General features: G+C 36.4%; 1 protein-coding gene across 1 annotated transcript in view; it reads right to left on the minus strand.

Moving 5' to 3' along the window:
* Positions 1 to 23811, minus strand: part of Stam2 (signal transducing adaptor molecule 2) — a 47553-nt gene that overhangs the window by 19820 nt on the left and 3922 nt on the right. Inside the window, exons 2-7 of the mRNA XM_063259091.1 lie at positions 7389 to 7473; positions 6320 to 6395; positions 6126 to 6224; positions 5148 to 5294; positions 2922 to 2991; positions 1979 to 2165 (exon numbers count right to left, since the gene is read on the minus strand). Of these exons, the coding sequence (XP_063115161.1) occupies positions 1979 to 2165; positions 2922 to 2991; positions 5148 to 5294; positions 6126 to 6224; positions 6320 to 6395; positions 7389 to 7473 (664 nt within the window). The remainder of the gene's footprint in view (positions 1 to 1978; positions 2166 to 2921; positions 2992 to 5147; positions 5295 to 6125; positions 6225 to 6319; positions 6396 to 7388; positions 7474 to 23811) is intronic.

Genomic DNA, 23811 nt, shown 5'->3' on the forward strand with positions numbered 1-23811 from the left:
AAAATGACAGTAATCACTCACCTCTTCTTATATATGTATGCTGAATTATGTTAGCAGTTACAAAATAAAAAGGTATCTCTTGAAGTGATAGTCTTAATTGAAATTTATAGCTCTAAATTATTTAATAAATTTATGCTTTAAATGGACGTTAGTGAAAAAGACATGAGATAGCATAGTAATAGAATCCTCTACTTGCTGTCAGTCATAGACTATAACAGGTACCTAATGCCACATGAAAGCCAAATACTATCATGGGACACTATAAGAAAGACTCTTTCTTTTCTGGTTACAACAGAAAAAAAGAGGAAGGCTAAGTACCGCACAGCACAGGGCAACACAGACCTAGTGAGGTATCTGTGCCATTAATTAGTACTGTATTTAACTTGGGAACATCAATTTATTTTAAAAAATTTTATTATATAAAAGTAATGTTCAAAATTTGAATATTAGATTTAAAATACTCATTTTGTAGTTTTCTTTTATTAATGTGTCATTTTATAAATACATGACCATATCAAGTGTATGGTGCACACCTGTAATCTCAGCACTCAGGAGGCTGAGGCAGAAGGCTTGCTATAGTTCAAGCCCATAATGGGCTACAAAGTGAGTTCAAAATTAGCTTGAACTACACAGTGAAATTCTGTCTCGGACAAAAACAAAACAAAGCATAAACCAAAGTTCTTCGGTAATTATTCTAACTAACATGACCCTGGGACTTTATAGACTATCCCTGTTTGGAGCATATCACTTCTTTACCTTTCTTTATTCTTTTAGGGATCGTGTGCCCCACTTCAAATGAGTGTTTTCAAAAACTAAAAATTTTTTTATGACAATGAAGATTATTTTCTCAGTGAACATACTATGTTGACTGTGTTGAGACCTTTCTTTTCTCATTTTCAATTATTTATAAAATATTTCCTGTTTTATCAGAATCAGTCAAGGTTCAACTGAAAATGGATCCTCTGAATCAGTCTTTCCTAGATGCATGCACCAAGTGCAACTCTGTTTTTAGCTTCCAGCAGTACCCTTTTTTTTTGCAACCACATTCTCTCTCATATAATTATCTGTACAGTAATTTTAACTCTGACCTTATTTCAGGTTTGATGGAAAGAGAACTGTGTCCTCATACATTTTGTATTATAGTCTATTACATAATATGCTCACAATAAATATTTACTGCAGCAAAGAAAGACCATTACATGTTCTGATTTAAAACCACACTAGTATATCCTCAGTGAGTTATTTATAATGGATACCAAATACATTTGTAATCTCTGTTCATAGCAACAAGCTGTCAGGTCTCTTCATATTAATTTTTATTAATTTCTTTTAACAGTGAAAGTAAAGCCAAGTATGGTAGCTCACACTTTTAACCTTTAATCTGGAAGTCTGAAGCAGGGGATTACAAATTTGAGCCCATGCTGGGCAACTTACCAAGATCTTAACCAATTTACCAAGATTTTAAAAAGGACTGGGGCAGCTATAGCTTAGTAAAGAATAGAGTTCAGATTCAATATATTATTTCTTACAACTTCAAATGACTAAGAAATTGTATGAAGACTTCTAGTAGTAGGTTAAGAATCAACGAAGAGTAAAGAATAGCTTTTGGTTGCTTTGATCAATATAATATACCAATATTTCTTCCTGATATTTTTCTACCAGTATTTTGGTATACTCCCAATGTAAATTTACCTGGATGACTGAATATTTATGTGTTTTTCAATCATAGTCCTAACAGTATTATTTAATACATCTTTCATCCAAGACATAAAAGATACTTCATTAGCAAATTTAACAAAAGAATAAGCAACTTGCATTATTTACTCTCTTATTTTAGGAAAAAATTATTACGATACAAAAAGGTCCTATTATGATTTAAATATACTGAAAGTCAAAGACCTGAATATCTGAGATTCTCAATTAAGAATACTATATTTAAAAATTCAGAATATTCCATAATTAAAGATTTAAAACATACCTGTCATCCAAAACAATAATAATTTCACCATGTTTAAAGGTGAGTTCATTGTCTTCAACAGCTTCAAAATCATATAAAGCTCTCACTTTTCGTGCAACTCTATTGTTTAACTGAATTTCTGCAGATGGATATAAAGATTTTGTTTCTGTATACTGCTGTTTCTGCTCTTGCAACGATAATTCAATAGCTAGTTGGAAAAATTAAAAAGAAAAAATTAAGACACCAGATTTGTCTTTTAAAATTTTTAAAATAAAACGTTAGACAATAATGTAATGCAGCAATACCTCAGTTCATGAAAACTTCTAGTCTGCAAACAAAAGCAATTGGCAAAATTTTGATTTCATCTGAAACTCTACATCAGGGGAGAAATAACCATGGCCATCTTCTCCACCCAGACAAAAAAGCAGGCATCTCCCCAAAATGGCAAATAAATTAAGTTCATAAATTGAGGTGCCACTGTATTTACTAATAAATCCAGGGAATATTTCATTTGTCCAATTAAATGCTAAATACTTAAATTTCAGGAAAGCAGGAAAACATGGTATTTTTTAAAGTAAAGTTTTGCTCATGCTTTATTATAGCAGACTGCCGTATAGAGCAGCTATTATTTTTATAGCAAACAGACTGTGAAATTATAATATGGGTAGCTTTTCATATAGGACAAACAAGGAACATATTTCTTCTGTTCTTGACTCATAACTGTGGCATTAAAAAAAAGGTAACAAATAATCTCTAAAAGATTGATCACTAAATATATATTAGTGAAGAGGAAAAATGAATTAAATCCATCTCACATCATGACATTTGTTTTCCTTAATTTTAAGATTCTAATTTCTATATGAGATAGAACTAAAATACACAGTTTTATTACAATTTTTATTTTGATAAAATTGTCTGGTGAGGATACTTTGAATAATACTAAATTATAGATGCTTGATCTTACCTTTAGCTATGTCTTCGTCTTCTTTGTTTTTGTTCAATGATGTACCATTCTTGGCAGCAACAGAGACAGTCTGTAAATGTATGGGTAAAATGAACATAACTATCCTTTCAAAGAAAACATAAGCTCTATAATTACTCGCAGAAGCTAACTTTAAAAAATACTGGTATGAGGGGCTGGGGATTTAGCTCAGCAGCATAAGAACCTGCCTTGCAAGCAGGTGGTCATGAGTTCGATCCTCGGTACCAATTAAAAAAAAAATACTGATATGTTAGTTTCATTAAAAAGGGAAGTTGCTTATGACAATTTTAAGTAGCTGTTTTCAAGTACTAAAAGAAGAGCTTTCAAAAAATTATAAATGCACAAAGGGCATGAATTGGCTTACATTTCGCATACTCTAAGTATTTGACATGGCACTTGGCATACACAAAGCACTTAAGTATTTATGGAGTGAATAAATATGACTCTTTCTTCATTGTATTTCTTGGGCTCAGCTGTCCAACATCTCTTGCTCAGTGAGAGGTAATGACCGCTAAGCCAGAGCTAAAGGAGCAGTGCCAAGCCCAAGTCATGATTACTGAAGGGCAGAGAGAGAAGAGGCAGGGATGGCAAACACAGTTCTACAAGTATGAGATGTAATTTAAAGACACAGGGAATGTTTAAATTTAAAATTCTAGTGACAGTAAAGACATATTACTAGTGTTCTTCCATAAAACACCCCCTCTCCCTCAGATACACTTATGCATCAATCTTGCTAGTTTCTGCGCTGCTTTGATGTTCTGCATTAATTGAAAACATTTACCTTTCATGATCATTTTGACTTTGGGGAAGAGCCAGAAGTTGTATGTTACCAGAACTGGTGAATAAGATGTATAATACCAGTACTGGTAAATAAGATGCATGAGGACACACTGTAATATATTTCTATATACCCATCTTTTCACTAGATCGCACTCAGTAGTTCCATTCACCATATTTTTGCCCATACTGTGTGAGGACATTCATAAAAGATGATTTCCAGAACTGCTCAGATTTAAAACTTCACCTTGTGTCTTAGAAACTCAACCTGTTTCCTTAGGCCTGGTCAGCTACTGAATTATCTTTGTCTCTTTCATTTATAGTCAAAATAAGTGAAATACAGAACCCCCTTCGTTAGTCTCTTTCTTTAGCCTACAACCTAATATTAACTGGATCACAAAAAGCACTGAAAAGAAGACCAAGCAAGATACAGTGTTTTTCTCCCAGAAACCTAAAAATTCAGCCCACTCTGTGAGTCATTATCCCTATCCCTCTAGCTGTCTGACTAAAATGATTCCCTATCTCTCCAGATAAATTTCTAGTTCCACTCATCATGTATGTAACGATTCATTTTAGGAATATTTACTCTTCAACAAGCAATTCTAAATCCCATGAATTTTTTCACGTCATTTCTCCCGTACTACTACTACCACACTCTATTTGGTTCTTTCTCTCTCCTCTCTCTGTCCCTTTCTCTCTCCTCTTCCCTGCCCCCACTACATAGGTCAGGCTGGCTTTGAACTTATTACACAGCCCAGGTTAGCCTTGAATTCATGGCATTTCTCCAGCCTCAGGCTCCTAATGCTGGGATTATAGGTATGTGCCACCAGCTCTTCTTCACTGCACTCTAATAATATTAAACATATTTAAGTCACAAAATTCTACTTCTTCACTACCTCACCATCCGAGTTCATGGCTCTCCCTCTCACCTTGATGACAAGATAGATATCATCTAATTTTTGTACCTTTATCCCTTGTCATTTACATATCTTTAAAAAAAAAATATATATATATATACTGCTACCCCTCAAATTTACCGTAAATTTTTTTAACATAAGGGCTACCTTATACATCTAAGCCTTTCACATGATTCCAGATAAATTATGCCATATTCTCTTTTCAAAGTTCTACTATGTGGAAGAAAAACAATTAGAATGTCTACTAAATGTAAGGCACCACGTTAGACAGGCACCTGAGGAATGGAAATGACTTATGATCAGAACATTCCCTGCCTAGCTTTTATATAACATTCATACCTTCAAAACAATACAGCACCAGCGCTAGGCATGGTGGTGCACACCTGTAATCCCAGCACTTGGGAGGTTGAGACAGGAAGACTGTTGTGCGTTCAAGGCGAGCCTAAACTATACAGTGCCCCCCCCACACACACACACGTGTAAGGCCAACCGCCAATCTGAATACTTTTCTTACCTGAGAACTTGCTGGAGGAAAAGTAATTCCTTCTTCTTTCATTGATTTAATTGTTGCAGATATTAGACTAAACTGAGGGTCCTTTTGAAATTCCTCTGACCATTCCACCATTAAAGATTTCAGCTTTTCACACACTTTAGGATGAGCCTTTTAAAGAAAAAGAAAGAGAAAAAAACCAAAAACTTGTAGTTAAAAGAAATATTTAAATTATTTAATTAAAAAGAAAATTACCACTAAAATTTTTTAATTATATGAACTCCAAAGAAAGCCCAGCAATCACTAGTCTATTTGAGTAATAGACAGATATCTATCTACCTGTTAAGATATGGTTGTGTTAGGTAAAATTATTTTGCTAGAACATTGATTTCTAAATTTTGCTATAATAACATCTTTTATATTCAAAGATTAGTCTTGTATTTTCTTAATATTCTCAACAGTTATAAGAAATTTGCATCAATTTTACTAAAATTCAGGGACTTTTGCCACTAACACTCATGTTTTTGTCACAAAGAAATATGACAAGCCTATGATGACCTCCCTGCCGAATAAAGATCTCCTTTGCTCACCAAGGGCAATGGGGATCAATACAGAATGGCAGTTACAGAAGTTGGAGTCTCTAGACACAGAAATCTAGATCTGAATCTCAGCTACGTCATCTTACTTGCTACATGACCTTGGAAAAGTTACTTCTCCCCAAGGCTGTTCTGTACAAATAAGACACTCTACATAAAATGGTTAACGAAATGACTACTCACTAGAACTCAATAAAGACAGCTACTATAAACAGTATATATGCTTTGGACAGAAAAACTGTTTCTGGTACAATCGATTTTTAAAAATCAAATTTCAGAACAAGAAGTTTAAATCATTCTAATTTACCTAAAAGTAACTTCACCTTAACTTTATTACACAGAATTTAATTGATGACAATACATGCTTTTTACAATGACTTAAATTACTTCTCTTCTTAAACTTTACCTTATTTTTTATCACAGCACGTACTTCTGTTGTGAAATCACGGGAACATACTTCCAAATGAAATATCTTTCCACAGTTTGCCACGCAAGCCCCAAGAAGCTATTAACAACAATAAAAGTTAATATGCAAATGTTGAAATACTAGAATAAATGCACTTCTAAAAACTGGGTCAAATAACATAACTTTTTACTCACGGTTAATGCCTGTAGAGCAACATGAGGAACCTTATGATTTACCCTTTTCATTATGGCTTTCAGGCAATCTTTTGCTCTAAGAAAAAAGTACAGATAGTATTGTTGGAATTTTTTTTTGTACCAGAAACTGAACTCAGGGCCTCGCACTTGCCAGGCAGGCCCCATATTTTGTTTTATAATTTCAACTCAAACATTTAAATTACAAGATATTCCTAACCAAATAACTTAAAAAATAAAGTCCCAGAAACTCTCCTTTGTTAAGGAGTAAGTCTATAAAATGATTTTACACAATCTTTTGTTCACAGACTCACAGAACTTTGAAAATAATTGCTGCAATCATTATATACTCTGAAACAGACACATCTCATAGAAAGTCGACACAAAAGAATTACATCATACAAACTCTCTTCTTATCCTCCGCTTGTAAAGAAATAGCTATGTAATTTTAGAAGATTCACATACAAATGTGAATGCACTATGAAAACCTGAGTGTTAAATGTTTTCATCACTTTCTTAACTTCTAGAATATAATCAGTTCAGTTTAACTTCTACATTCGCCTCAAAAATGCTTTTACAGTTCCTTTTTTTCATGACATTACCTATTGTATTTACTTATTCATTAATGGAATGTTCTCATACATGTCTAAGTCACAGGGAAATGTCCAATAACTAATCTATTTATTGTTAACATTTGTCCCTGTCGTGTCAAGCTTTTATGTATGTTAAGAACTTTCTTCCACTTGTTCTTTCAGGATAAGATTTATAAACCCAGTCTATGGGCTCTGTTTACTTAATATCTCCCAACAGTAAACGGTTAAGTAAGAAGTTTAGTAATAGTTTAGTGGGAAAGGGGTTTAGCGCAGCAGCAAAAGTGCCTGCCTGGCATGTGGGAGATCATGAGTTCAATTCCTGGTATCAATTCCTGGTACCCAAAAACAAAAACAAACAAAATAAAAGTTTAGCTAAATAAAGAGTTTGTTTAAAATTAGGACTTCAGTGTCCTTTCAAAGTTACATCATGAAAAACACACATGCTAATAAAACTGTTCAATATTCACTGAGTATCATACCCATTAGGAGTGCTTCCAACTTTGTCACATATGTCCATAATAAGACTCCAATCTTCTGTGGTATTGTATTCATTTGTAGCTTTTTCTGTAAAATGTTAACATACATAAAAATTAGGATACATTTACAAAACACTAAGATACCAATAAAGACACAACAGGAAGCGTACAAAAAATTTTTTAAAAAGCAGCCCACGTGTTCTGTTGCCTTTGTTGCCATGCAGTGTTGATACGGAAGCTCAGACTTAAAGCTCCTATATAAAGAGGACTGATTCTTCTACATGGAAAGTCAGACCTGATTAAATTTTTTGAAGATTTAAAATGTTTCATTATTTCTAAATTATATACCTAACGAATTCGGTGAATTCTAAAGGGGGAAAAATGCACCTAACGCTACCAGCCTCTTGTAAAATTATGACAAATACCTTTCTAGATTTTTTCCTATGTATACATACAGAAAAATTTCTAAATATCTGTAAAATTAAATAAAATAGCATGATGGTTGGTTGATTGTGTCAACTTGAGGAAGAGAAGCTTAACTAAATCAACTCATCAATTCTACAACCTAGGTTAGCTTGTCACTTGGATAGTATGTAGAGGAAATACAGAAGGATGAATCTGCTTCTGTTTCTTCAGAGGAGTTCACGTCTTCATCTTCAGTTGGATGTCATCTCCTGGTTTCCATTGCAGACCCATCAGCTTCCTGATAATGACTCCCCCAGGACACTGCAGTGAACTCTGGATCTTGGACTGGATCCTTCAGTCTCCAGTGTGTAAAGAGACACTCTGTACTCGTACACGTGACTCTGTGATTGGCCACTGTAAGCCAATCTTGTAAACTCATAAATATTTGTATATCTTGTGTTATATCTGTTTCTCTAGTAAACGTGACTGATACAAATATGATCATATTCTAAAGTGTCCAAAGAGATCACCCCAAAACTGACAACTCTTTGCATGCCTACAGCTATGAACAAGATGAGGAAACAAAACAAAATGTCATTGTTGCTACTATTAGAAGTTTTAGGTTTACAAGTCAAAAAGGGCTGCTGTGAACCCCCAAAAGGAATGCTTTAATGCTACACAGGGGTAGGCCTTTCCCTATAGGAGCAGGCTCTGCACAACTTATTTATGAAGTGCTACTGTTTCTATCTAGAGTTCCCTGCAAAGCCTCATGTGCTCACAGGTAGGGCCTTTGGGAGATGACTGGATCATGGGGACATGATACTCATGAATGGAATAGTTTCACTGAGTTTAGAGCTAAATGTGATTTGTAAGGGAAAGCCTGGTCCGAGTAGGTGGATCACTGGAGGTGTGGCTCAGAAGGGTGTCTCCCTCCATCATCCTTTATTTCCTGCTATGGCTATGAACTCTTTCTCTTCTGCCTTGCTGCCCTGTCTTGGAGCCAGCCAACTATGCACTGAAATGCCTATAAACTGAGAGCCAAAATAAACCTTTCCTCTCAGAGTTGCAGATGTGGGGTGCTGTGTTTCAACAATGCTAAAGTAACTTAAGACAAGTAAGTAAAAAATCATTTAATGCCACAGGAAAGACTAAAACAGTGATGGTGCTGGTGGGGAGCGGGAGGGAGGATAGCTAGGAGTCTCTCAGGATAACCTCTCACCTCTTCCGGTCCTTGCCATTACTCTGGTAAAGAATGATAAAGCAGAGTTTGCAGCAAAAATGGGGGAGTCAAGACTAATGCAGTGCAAAGAGAAAATTTAAAGTGTGGCAAATGCAGAGAAAGCAGAAGAACTCTGTAGTAGAGAGAGCTGCAAGTGACGGGACACCCTGCTCAGGGTGCCCAGTAAGTCTGAGGTGAACCTCATACTTACATGGATAAGCTTAGTTCTAAAAATAACCTTCACTGATTGGTGTGGTCTAGGCCAATCAGGGTCTTAGCCTTTATTTCTGGGAAAGGGATAAGGTCAGTTGGGGATTTCTTAATCATGAATAACAAGGAATGTATTTCTCAAGTATAAGGTAGGTTACATTTCTCAAGTATGTGGTACACAGATAAGCAAGTAATAATTTCAAAACTGTCAACCACAGGTAAGCATGTGATGATTTTATCATGCCCTGGCTTTTGTTTGTTTGTTTGTTTTTGCTTTTTGCTTATGCTCCTAATTTGCCCCTATATATGCAAACTTTTTGAGCTTTCAATGATATTAACAGCCCACTACAGTATACATGCCATAGATTTGCCACCACTGGACTAGACACTAGACGGTTTTAAACAGAAAGAAGGGTGTAAGTATGGCCAGTTCCTCCCAAACTTACCATTAGGTAAGTCATCAAACCACAGATGCAGTGAATAAGCAGGAGCAGCAGCCCAGGTTGACACTACTGTAACTCCCTTTTCAGGATTGAAATCTGAGGCAGCAAGAATATTACCCATATTGTGATCATGCTAAATATATCCACTTATTCTCTCCATGTTCATAAATATATAACTACACCAATATTTTAATAGCTGCCTATTATACCATTTACAAATGCAAGACAAACAGACAAACCCCAAAGTCCCTATACCAGCTACTAAGAACTTTTTGGCAAACTGGTTTTAAATTCTTCAAGTACTCCGTCCTTTTTGTTATGGGTATTGTTTATATTTGTACCCACACAGACTAAATATTAAAATTACAAGGACAGGATTTCATGTACAGGTTTTTCTGTAGATATTTCAATGGTATAAACATTTTGTTGTCTACCTGGTCACCTGCCCTAGAATATAAGCCTCATTGTGGCAAAAATTTATGTTCTCCACTACTATTTCTAGTGCATAAAACAGTATCAAGGTTACATAGTATATGTCAATAAACACTTATTCAATGATTGAATGATGCTACCTGTTCCTCCATATCCTATTACCCAAGCAACAATGATCCAACAAAGGAAACAACAGAACTTCTCAACAAATACATGAAAAGAGTTTTATGAAGGCCAATGCGGCCCCAGTGACACCTATGTAAAGGTTTATGCTAGCCAGAGCTTCAATGTAGAACAAATATCTTTTTTTTTTCCTTTTTATGGGTACCGGAGATCGAACTCACGACTGCCTGCTGGCAAGGCAGGCGCTTATGCCACCGAGCTAAATCCCCACCCCCAAGAACAGACAAACATCTAAGGAGCTTTAAATCTGAGCTTCCATATCAATACACGGCAACAAAGGCAACAGAACAAGTGGGTTTAAGTTGCTCTAAATCTTTGCTAGCTTTCTGAGTAACACTCACTGGGATACGCATCTGGGAAAGAGAGAAGTGGGGAAAGCAATGCCTCCAAGGGATTTGATACATACATACATATGTGTGTGTGTGTGACTAGTTTATGTTCTGAGTCTGAAGAGAAAAGCATATGCATTACAAATAATTTGTTGGCTTTGTGCTTTTCATTTCTTATTGCTTATGACAGTTTTATTTTTACTATAATATACCATTCTTTCTTTTTATAATGTCATCTGGAACAGTGTTTCAACTACCTAAAGATACTCTTTTATCTGTATATTCTTTCTTACATGTAACTTTTTAGCATATATCAGGAGTTACATTTAATAAATCTAGAACATCACATTTGGCGTGAGCAGGAGTAGAACATGTTTTTAGAATATTTTTGTCAGTACTTCCAAAATTTAAGAATTTTATTAGTCAGTCTTTCCTGGACACAATACCCAACTCCCTGACTTAAAAGAGAAATGTGAAGCTGGGTGTGGTCACATACATCTGTAATCCAGCACTTGGGAGGCTGATGCAAGAAGATCGCCACAAGGGCCAGTGGTTTAGTTCAGTGGTGTAAGTACCTGCTTGGCAAATGGGAAGTCCTGAGTTCAATCCCAGGTACCAAGAAGAAAAGAAAAAAAAGTAAGATTGCCACAATTTGGAGGCCAGCCTGGGCTACATAACCAGTTCTCCTAAACTACATGTCAAGACTGTTTCAGAAAACCAAAAGAAAAGAGAAATACAAAGACAGGCTTAATTTGATTCACATCTTAAAAGGATTCAGTCCACACTCAGCTGGCTCCAATTCAAAAGGACATGTGTCTTAAGCCACTTTCCTAGTCCCTTCCCTACTCACTGGGACAAAATACCCAAATACACACAATTTAATGGAGGAGAAGTTTATTTTGGGTCACTTTGTTTTGTCCACAGTTAGCTGGCTCTACGGCAGGAAGGCCAGGTTGGTGGTATAAAGGTGAGCAGAGCTGCTGTCCAAGGAAGGAAGGAAGACAGAGTGGATGGGCATGGATGGAGGAATTCTACTTATTATGGCAGCTGGAAAGAGGACCAAGAACAGAGGAGCAAGGTGGGGAATATATTCTTCCAAGCCACGCCCCTGGTGACCCATGCCCTCTGATCAGACCCCACCCTCCAATAGCAAGCCAGCTATCCAACACTATAAATCAACCACCTTCCAAATACATGAAGCTTTGAAGGTCCTTTTTAGGTCTAAATTCATAACATTCTACCACTGGCCTCCAAAAGGCTCATATGTATCTCTTTATGCAAAATGCATTTAGTCCTTCTCTAAAAATCATCAAAGTCTTAAATGTTCCAACACTGCTAAAAAGTTCAAATTCAAAGTCTCCTCTGAGACTAAAGGCAAATTCTTAAGTATCCATCCCTGAAAAATAAAAAAAGATTTTGGCATTGTGGTGCATTCCTGTAATCCCAACACTCAGGAGGCTGAGGCAGAAGGACTGCCATGAGTTGAAGGCCAGACTCAACTACAAAGTGAGTTCAAGGCCAGGTAAACTACATGGGGAGATCTTGTCTCCAAAAAAATTAACTAAAAATAAAAAAGAAAGATATACACTGTAGACATGCATTGCAAAAAGATAAGACACTCCCACTCCACAAAGGAGGAATAGGCGACATAAAACAGAGGAAAGCAAGACTGAAACTCAGCAGGCCAAACATTAACACATTCAGGACAGGCTGTAATTTCAATGTCTCACTGACAGGTGGTTCTGATTTAAATTTCATCATTTCCATCAGCCTGAACCACCAGTGGTACATGCATGACTACCTTATCAGGTGAATCTGTACCATTTCTGGGAGGAGGGGTGGGGGAGGACTTTGATTATAATAACAAGGAAGATATTGATTTAGCAGATATCATAATACAGTTTCTTCAGGGTCACGGAAACAAATTACTTGAAAATAAATTTGTTGATTATTGTATTAATTTTTCAATTAGTGTGAATAGCATTAATTTTTCACTATTAATATTTGTATTTGGGCAGTAATTATTCAAATTCAAGCAACTAGATCCAGTGTATTTACAGACTTTTTATTAACCCTACTAGTAAGAAAACCAATGAGTAGGGGCTGGGGATTTAGCTCAGCGTCATAAGCGCCTGAGTTCGATCCCTGGTACCGATAAAAAGGAAAAAGGCACAAAAAAAAAAAAAAAAAAAAAAAAAAAAAAAAAAAAAACCCAAAACCAATGAATATAATTAGATTAGTTCGTATCACTTGGAGTGCAAGTTACAAGATAGGACAATCATGCATGTACCATCAGTTAAATCCTGTAGTTTCACATACAGCACCCAGGGGAAGATGTGGTGAGATGCAAACTCCAAATGGCTTGGGTGGCCCTGTCCCTATGACACTAGGTTGTAGTCTTCACAGCTTTTACCTTCACTCATCCCTTCCAGCTTTCCTCAGATATTTCATTTTTCTGGTTTCTTCAACTTTCTGGGATTTTCAATGCACTTCTGGTTTCGCTCTCACAGCTTCACATACTGCAGAGGTAAAATGTCTGGCCTCTCAGACCTTCTTCTGAAATCTGGGTAGAAGCCTCCAATACCCTACAACACTCAATTCCTCAAGCATGTAAAATCAGCACCGCATAAATGATTCTAAGGTCTGCTTCCAGTTCAAGCAGCAGCCAGGCTTCCTTGAGCAGTGGCTGCAGAAAACTCTGAATGCCTAGATACCTGAGCAGTGTGAACAGAATTCCAACAATCCAATTCTCTAGTGGCCCTTCTTAATCGCGGTGCCCTGGAATTCACTTCTCAAGTCGAAGTCTTATAGTCTTGCACCTCTGTACCTGTGAGGGTGCAGATTTGTGACACATCCTGAAGCCATTTTTCCTATTGTCCTTATGTAAAGCACTTGGCTACTTTTTAATGCTAACCTTTTCAGTTACCAAACTCTCCTCTGTTCAATCTATGCAGGACCTTTCTTTCTGGCAAAAGTGAGTCCTTTATTTACTTATTTTGGGAGGGATGGTTTTATTTTATTGGTACATTTTAGATATACATAGATATCATTCATCAAAGGGAATTTGTATCTGTACATGATATATCTTGCTTCTTTTTTTCCCATTCCCCCTCTTCAATCCGTCTTCTCCTCCTTATTTTTAAAAGCTTTTATTTTTTTCCTTCCATTCTTTTTTTTCTTATCCCTTCCTTCTCTTTCTCTTTCCCCTTCCCCTCCCTAGTTCCCCTTCCTGTCTTCCAAAACCTATTAAACATTTTGGTCTTTATTTACACTTTTGGTTTCTCATCCCCTAGAAACAATGCAGTATTTATACATGTGTGTCCAATTTATTTCACTTAAAGAGTATCATCTCAAGATGCATCCATTTAGTTAGAAACGTCTCAAGCTTATACGTCTTCATGGCAGAGCGGTACTTTATTGTACAAAAACCCCACATCTTCTTAATCAGTGACTGATGGGCATTTGGGCTGTTTCCAATATTTTATTATGACAAAATGTGCTGCTATAAACACGGGTGTACATTTATCATTGTGGTATGATGCTTTCAATTCTTTCAAGATACAAAGAAGTGAAACAGCTGGGTCAACTGGAACCTCTAGTTTTAGTTTTCTGTGGAATGTCCACAATGACTTGCAGTGTTTGTACCAGCCTACACTAATAAGACGGGAAAACACACAAGAAATGGACAGATTGCTAAATATATATTAATTACCAAAGCTGAATCAAGAAGATGCAAAGATTCTAACTAAACCAGTATCTGTCAATGAAATTGAAGATATAATTAAAAACCTACTAGCAAAGACAAGCCCATTGGACAGATTCATTGGCAACTTTTATAAGAAATTTAGAAGAGACCTAATGCACCTACTTCTCCAACTCTTTAATGAAACTGAAAGGGAAGTAATGTTCTCAAATTCATCCCTGGAAGCAAGCATTACCCTGATACCAAAAAAAGAAGCCATCCAAAAAAAGAGAACTACAGGCCAATATTCCTAATGAACATAGATGCAAAAATCTTCAATAAGATACTGGCAAATCATCAAGAAAATTATACATCATAACCAAGTGTGAGTTACGCCAGGGATCCAGGAATGGCTCAACATACATGAATCAATAAATGTAGGACACCACATTAACAGGGTCAAGGACAAAAGCCATATCAGCATCTTAACAGATACAGAAAAAAGCATTTGATAAAGTCCAACACCCATTCATGATGAAAACTTACCGAAAATGAAATTGATGGTCATTATCCCAATCTGATAAACGCCACCTACGACAAACCAATGGCTCACATCATACTAAATGCATAAGAACTGAAATTTTTTACTCTAAGCTCAGGAACAAGGCAAAGATGTCCACTATCACCACTCTTAATCAATATAGTTCTGGAAACATTAGCCAGAGCAATTAGACAAGAGGAAAAAATAAAAGGAATAAGGCTAGCAAAGGAAGAAATTAAATTATCATTATTTGTGAATGACATGGTACTCTAGCTAGAAGACCCCCAAAACTTCACCAAAAGATTTCTAGATGTAATAACCAAATTGAGTAGTGTAGCTGTATACAAAGCCAACATTCAAAATCTATTTGTACACAAATAACAAACTCACTGAGAGAGAAATTAGGGAAACAGCACCTTTCACAATAGTATAAAAAAAAAAGAAAGAAAAAAAAAGAAAAAGTAAAAGACTTCTACATTGAAAACTACAGTACTCTGAAAAAAGAAATTGAAGAGGGTATCAGAAAATGGGAAGATATCCCTCCTTCTCTGGCAAGAACCAATATAGTGAAAAAGACCATACTTCTAAAATTGTTATACAGATTTAATGCAATCCTGATTAAAATATCAATAGTATGTTGTTGGAGACCTCTACCCAGTGGCTCTAAGCAGGATTTAAAATTAACTAATTGGCTTTCCATGTTTATCTGTGAGTCTGTCCTAGGCCTAGGCCCTTGCCTGGCGATGGGAGCTGATTCACAGAAAGTGAACCTCTATGAATCACCGGTGGGTCCTGGCTGAGGCCTGTAGCAGCCTGTGAGGCCAGAGATACCTCAAAAGGCACGATAAGGCCACAGCTGCGGACACTTGGCTCAAACATCAATTAAGTAGACAGAGACTGCAGCTGCAGAAATTATTCCTAATCTCGCTCCTACCATGTCTTCACGATAAGACAATTCTACTAAATTGGCTTGATTCATTACTTGGAGACGTCCTCGAAATGACTCCCAAGGTCCTGCTCATTGTCTGTGCTTTCCTCAGTTTCCCAGCCCTTTCTTTTGGACCTAATAAATAAAGTGGGTGGTCCAGAGAAGTCTTGGTCTTAGCCCTATCTCGGGCTCAACAAAAGGGTTTTGACCCCCTGGAGCCCTAAAATCATACAATTTGTCTCATTTTATTTAAAGCTCTGCTGTATACTAGTTTGAGAGATCAGGAATCTAGATTAGGAATATATGTATGTCCTGCGGAATTAGACAAAATGCTCCTGAAGTGCATCTGGAACCAAAAAAGATCTAGAATAACAAAGGCAACCCTGGGCAACAAAGGCAAGTCAGGGAGCATCACAATTCCTGACTTGAAATTATACTACAAAGCAACTGTGATAAATCAGCATGCTAGGGTCAAAAAAAAACAGACCTAAAGATCAGTGGAACAGATTAGAAGGTACAAGGACAACCAAACACACTCAGCACCTTATCTTTAACAAAGGAACCAAACACCTTCACTTGAATTAAGATAGCTTCTTTAATAAATGGCACTGGAAAAACCAGTTTTCCACATGTCAAAGTTTAAAATGAGACCCATATCTTTTACTATGTACTAAATTAAAATCAAAATGGATCAGACATCTAAATATTAAAACAGAAACACCAAATTTTCTGGAAGATAAAATAGGTAGAACTCTTGAAGACATAGAGATAGACAAACTATGTGAACAAAACTCCAATCACACAGGAAGTATTACAAAATATCAACAACAGGAATCTCACCACCAACAGAATGAATAGACAACCCTTAGTGTGGGAAAATTTTTGTCAGCTGTTCCTCAAAGGACTACCATCTAGAATACATAAAGCACAAATCAAACAAACAAAATCAGACCCCCCCCAAATTTAAAGACCCAATCCAAAAATGGTCACCTGAAATGAATATACACTTCTCGAATAAAGTAGAAACAGCAAATAAATCATGAAAAAATGTTCAACAACACTGGTCATTTGAAAGATGCAAATTAAAACAACACTGAGATTCTATCTTACTGCAGAAAAAATGGCTACTATCAAGAAATCAGGGGCTAGGGATTTAGCTCAGCGGCATAAACACCTGTCTTGCAAGCAGGCGGTCGTGAGTTCAATCCCCGGTACCGATAAAAATGAAAAAGATAGAAAAAAAAAATCAACCAACAACAAATGCTGGTGGAGCTGTGGGGAAAAACTAAAAATAGGCTTTTTGCTCACAGATCTTGCTGAAAGTAACTACAACCTGAATGTTAGGTCAATGTGAATTTTTCAAATTTCCTCTGGTAGATTAATTAAGTCACCATTCTTTATTTATTTAGACAGTCTCCCTATATAGTTCAGGCTGTACTTGAACTCATTCTGTAGCACAGACAGGCTTCAAATTTGAAGCAATTCTGCCTCAGCCTCCCCAGTGCTGGGATTATAGTCATGTGCCATGTCTCACTTTAATCTACAGTCCTTAACCTTGGTCTGCCTCTAAGTCTTAGCACGTGAGCAGAACCTACACAAATCTCTGCCACTGTACACACTTGACCTGGACTTCAACTGCCAATGGTGTCCTTGTTGCCATCTGAAACCTCCTGGGCATGATCTTTACCATATACCTTTGTATTAACATTCTGGCCTGAGCTCGGACCAAAATCTCCCATTTAGCTTGGTTTACAGCATTCTAGCCTAAACCTTTCCAAATTCCTCCTGGGAATCAGGTTCAAACGCTTCTGAATCACACAGTCATGTAGTCACAGCAACAACCTTACTCCTGATAAACAAAATTTGTCTTAGTCACTTTCTTGTTGCTGGAACAACTTAAAGGAGAGGTTTCTCTTGGCTTATGTACAGGGTCAGCTGGTTCCAAAGAAACAGAATGTTAGAAAGGCATGGCAGAGAAGAGCTGCTCATGGCATAGTAGACAGAAAGCAGAGAGAAAGAAGTTAGGGAGGGAGAATCAACCTTTCAGGCCATGGCCCCAGTGATCTGTAACTTCCTGCCAGATCCTACTTTCCAACTGTCAGCCAGCTACCCCACCCTGTAACCCAGTCCCCTTCCAAACATAGGAAGATTTTAGATCTAAACCATAACAACATGGCACAGCAAGAGAACAGTGCCAGACAGGAAGGGATGAAGAACCAGACACAGACTCTAGAATCTTCCCGTGATCCACCCCTGTGCTGCACCAATCTCCTGTGCATATGCATCACAGCGTCAATCAAATGGACACTTCACTCTGTCACAGAATCTTTCCTCCTGAATCTGAAAAGCTAACATCATCAATTACCTGTTAAGAACTGAACTGCTTGTGTCCGTCCCAACATTTCTATGTTGAAGTCAGGCATTGCAGTACACGCCTGTAGGTACTTGAGAGGTTGAGCCAGGAAAACTGCAAGTTTGAAGCGAGGCTGAACAAAGTAGTAAGAGCCTATCTCAAAACTGAAAAAGCAAAATGGAAAAGGGGCCTGGAGATTCACTCAGTGGTAAAGCACTGGCCTAGCAGACACGAAGCCCTGGGTTCAAGTCCCAGTACCAGAGAGTATAGGGTAGAATGTACATTAAGTTAACGCCCTCAGTGTGACTAAATTTAGCGACAGAGTCACTAAAGAGATTAAATGAAGTCAAAAGGATGCGGTCTGATAACAAAGGATTAGTATCCTTTTAAGGGGCATCAGAGAGCTAATGCTTCCAATCTTCATATGCATATAACTACTAAGGAAAGGCCACTGGACAACCCATTCAAAAAACAGTTGTCCCCACCCAAGGGGAAAGACATCAGCACATACTAACCCTGCTGTCCCTTGATTTTAATCTTTTAGTCACGAAAAATGTGAAAAAGTAAATTTCAACTGTGTAAGTCCATCCAGTGTATCATTTTGTTATGGAAGTCTGAGCAGATTAACCAAAAGCAAATACTTCATGCATTCAGCTGAAACTCCCAAAAGATCACACATTAGGAATAAAAGCCCTCTAGAATTTAAAATTCAAAGTTCAAAACTGAAAGAGGCTTGCCTTACAAATAAAACGAAGCCTAGCAAAACCTAAAAGATCATCCAAGAATCTAACTACTGATAGAACAAAACACAACATCCTTCAGAGGAAGACAATTTAATCTAGATTCCTACAAAGAATAATCACCAAACCCAGTATAGTATTAAAAAATTACCACATATGCAATACAGTGCTCCACAATCAAAAGTCAACAAAGACAGATGTTAGCAGAACCCAAATAGAAATAGCAAAAACAAAACAAAGCAAAACAAAAGCCACCTACAAAGCAATTATTACATATTTTCAGTAACTTACAGCAAATGGTCAGAAATGAGATGTAAAATCAACAGAGAAACTATAAAAATGGAAGTCTTAAATTGAAAAGTACAGTATCTAAACAAGACAAAAAAATCACTGAATGAACTGAAGAGTAGATTTTAAAATACAGAAATAGGGTTAGGGAGCATTACAAAACTTAGAAGAAAATAAAAAGATTTAAAATAACCAGAATCTCTCTATATTAGATTTTCAAACACGATGAAATAGCTTAAAAACCACAACCTATCACCTCACAGTTCAGTAGTTCAAAAGTCAGACGGATTCTGCTAAACTCTATGCCTGGTGTATTGGAGAGTTTAATATTAGGGTAACTGGAGTTACTAGACCAAAGTAATATAATTCATGTTCCTAGGAACTGTGTATGATGAGGACTCTGTACATCAAAACTGAAAGTCATCTAGAACAATATACATAGCATATTCTCTAAACACAATATATTTTTATAGAAACACATAACACAAAAACATATATGGGCATAGTGGCACATGTCTGTTATCCTAGCACTCAGGAAGCTGAGGCAGGAGGGTCACCATGAATTCAATATCAGCCAGGGCTACGTAGTGAGCCTCATATCAGGGCCAACCTGAACTACATACTGAGATCCTGTCATCAACAAAACAAAGCAAGAACAACCAAACTCAATCACATGGAAATTAACAAGGAGGGCATACACATAAAAGAGCATATAAGGAAACATAAAAATTCATTATGATTAACCTAATTCTACATACCAGCATAGTGTATCTTTGAACATGACTATAGAGTAATGCCTAGATCTTCATCTTAGTTCATTTTATACTGCCATACCTGAGCCTAGGTAATACACAAGGAATAGAAATGTACTTTTCCAACTTCTGGAGGCTGGGAACTCTAAGACTGAGGCTTCAGCCTCTGCCAAGTGCCTATCTTGATGCATTGTTATGAGGCAAAAGGTGAAGGGCAAGAGTGCAAATGTGCTCCCATAAACTCTTTACAGCACTGCTAATCCATCATGTAGGTGGAGCCCACAGGACTGTGATACCTCCTCACACTGGTAGGACACCTGAATTTGGAGGTGCACATTCAGACCACAGCCACTTCACAAGAAAAAAATATGCTTTACATGTATTAATAGAAGAAAAATTATTATTTTATATCTTAAAATTACAGCATAAGAACAGAAAACATGTCAAAAAAAATTTCCCCTCAAGCAAAAACAAAACAAAACCAAAAACTACAAAATAAAAAATAAATGAACAGAATTCATTTTGGAATCTGACAGGAATTCCACAGCTGATTGCTTTTACTAAAAACAGAATCATGTTCTGTCTTTGCACCAACTCATTATAAACTAAGTATTTGCAAAAGTTGATTTTTCCTGGCTTTTGAATAAATCATACACACAGTATTAAAATTATGCATCTATTAAGTTTTTAGACTACATAGTTCTTATGTAGTTCAATCTATGCTGAAATACTGAATGTCCAATACTTCAGTCTTAGAGAATATAAATATTATTCCTCCCTCTTTGTCTCCAGTGACACAGATTAAACAGCATTCTATGGTACTTGAGTTTAATGTACATTTCGTCATTGCAAAGCTTGGCATAGTGGCTCGTACCGGTAATCCCAGCATTAGGGAGGCTGAGGCAGGAGGGTCAAGGCAAGTCCAACCCAAGCTGAATTATGAAGTGAGACCCTATCTCAAGAAAACAAAATAAATTAACAAATACACCCTACACACTTTCAAAAATGAAAGCCTAGTTAGGCCTCCCAGAACTAAACAGACAAGTAAAAATATTAACAGCAGTTAAGTGATAGCCTCTTGGTATTTTACATATCCCAAACCATTTATTCCTCACCAAATGAGGGATCCCATTTCACAAATGAGAAAACAGATATACAGAAAAGCAACTACTGCAAGATTACACAGTTAGCAGTAAAACAGATTTCAACCTGGACAGTCTGGATCAGGACATGTACTAAAGTTTAAACTACTATATTTATGTCCTTTGAGTGCAATTGTTCAAACTTGCTAGGTTAACATTTTCTGTTTCCTATGCGTTAGTGTCTTAAACATGCTAAATAGAACCAATCCAAGTTCAACTGTTATATGTAAAGGATCAGGCAAAATGCCAAAATTATCTTCACTAACTACCTCACATACTAACACAAAATATTTAAGAACTTCCTGTTGTGGAAGAATAAAGAATAGTGACTGCCACTCTTTTTTCACTTCTGTCACAGCCAACACCTTTTGTGGGGACTATGAAAAGCTGGAAGAGAGGGCCTATGGGGCATATAGAAGTAAAATGGGGGAGAAAGACATCGAGGTCAACTTTTATTATTTAAAAGGCAGAAAAAGAGATCAAAAGGCAGGCTTTATATTCCTGCAAATTTACTTACTTCTTGACTATGTCAAAATGCCCTCTCTAATCTTGGTAGGTGAGAACCAAGGCCCCACCCAATTCCATAAAACAAGTATGCTTATTCCCAATGCACCTCAATTAGAGAACTGAGCTAAGCATAAATGTTTAGCAAGTATAATTTCTACTGTCATAGATGTATCAAGAAAACATCACATGCAAGACACTGATGGCTGGAGAAAAGGAAAAAATGAGACTCCAAAGTAGCCACTGACCCACCAAAAAATCAGATGGAGGATCCAAAGTAGACAGGCTGGCAAGTGACTACATGACCCCTACAGGAGAAATCATTATACACACTGTAAAATGTTTTCAGCTTCATGAGCAGTGTGCCCATCACTAAGTAAACACTGAAGACCTGCCTCCTCTATATCCAGCTCAGAATCTTAATTACTAATGTAGAGGTTTTGGATGGTTTATCCGACTCAAATCAGAATGTAGGCTCTCACTTGTAAAACTGAGAGTAACATGGCTGGCAGGCTTAAAAAAGTTGTGAAAATTAAGTAAAAAGAAAAATGGACAAAAGACAGATACACTTTGAAAACGAGGATATCCATTTAGTAAATGTATATAAAGATGCCCAACATCAATATTCATCAGATAAATTCCTATTAAAAGTACAATGAGATACACACTTGAATAGTTAAAAACTTTAAAACCACACCATTATGCACTAACAAATTTCTGACATGAAGCTGAAGTAATGTGAGCTCAAAATAAGGAGGTGGCCACTTCAAAGTATCAGGGACTTTCAGGTTACAATGGATCCTTCCCTGATGTATCACATTGACTTTCAATTCTTATATTCAACACATTTATTCACTGCTTATCAGGGGCCAATTAAGTTAATGTTTTTTAAAAAGTTCTTCTCTTTCAACTTCCCAAAAGTACATTTCAAGTACTTAGTATTGTAAGAAAAACCAAACTATTGCACCTGCTAGATTTCTTTAAACAGTTTTTAGAAGACAATGTTCAGATAATTTATGACATATGAAAGCAAAAGAAACTGCTCCAAATAAAAAGTCCCTTTCAGTTCAAAGAACTAAAATTCTGAGTTACTACAATTCTCACATTATAAATAAAAGTTAATAAATGAGTGTCTTAATTGGTACTATTTATTGACCAAGAAAAGTTTCAGTCTTCATATCAATAAAAATGTAACCAAATCAAATAAAACTTAATCCTATATAGTCTGACTTTAAAATTAAACTTTACTGACAGGCACAATGACATATTTGCAGCTGTCTCAGCATTTGGAAGGCTGAGGTGGGAGGATACTTGGAGCCCAGGAATTCAAAACCAGCCAGGGCATCACATCAAAACACCATCTCAAAAAGACACACATACTTCACAATGATTTTCCCCTGCAGAAGTCATATAGTCACTTGCCCATTAAATAAGGAGACGGAGTTAAAACATTTTAAATCCTTTATTTCCCTTATGGTTTTTTATTTTTTCCAACTGCTAGAGAATAAATTCAGGTCGTAACTATGCCAGGCAAGCGCCCTCTACCTACTGAGCAATGTTTCCAGCCCCATACTTTCTTCTTCTTTTTTTTTTTTTTTTAATGTGAAAACTATTAAATACAGCCTCTGAGTTTGCATTAAAAGTCACAATGGGAACGACTTCATAGGATATTTCATTCTCAAAATTCCTTAACTATAGATAGCTAAAGGCTTTCTCAAAACTGTGACAGCTGTAACAAATCTCTATTGTAAACAGCGAAGTGTTCACAGGGTGTAACAGGAACAAAAAGGTGTTCCTTGTCCCAAGCACAGCTACTATAGATCTATTAAGAAAATAATGTTGTCCTTAAACATTAAAAAATGGGAATAGTATTGATTACACCTAGAAGGTGGACACAATGTTCATTACATCTACAACAGTTAAAGATGTTAATTCAGTATAAAATTTAGTCATAAAGAAGGGAAAGGCAGGAAAACAATGGGCAAAATCAAGTGTATTAGGTTTCTAGAAACAATATTTGCAGCAAAGGAACATGAGAAAAGTTGCTAATTGGCTGACATTTTGATAATAGGAAAAATACTGCAAAACAGTATAGCTGTAAGTATGTAATGCATGTATCTACAAAACAGAATTTGTATCTGTTAGGAGAGTTTCTAAAAGAAAAAAAATAGAAATGACAGCAGCTAAAAATACTAAAATATTTCAACTGTATGTGGAATATTCTCTTCTTAAAAAGAATCAATTTCATCAAAATATAAGGAGTTGGCACCATTGG

Source organism: Cavia porcellus, unplaced genomic scaffold (assembly GCF_034190915.1).
Source record: "Cavia porcellus strain 051 isolate PalLab524CR breed Dunkin Hartley unplaced genomic scaffold, mCavPor4.1 scaffold_12, whole genome shotgun sequence".
In the NCBI taxonomy this organism is placed as follows: domain Eukaryota; kingdom Metazoa; phylum Chordata; class Mammalia; order Rodentia; family Caviidae; genus Cavia; species Cavia porcellus.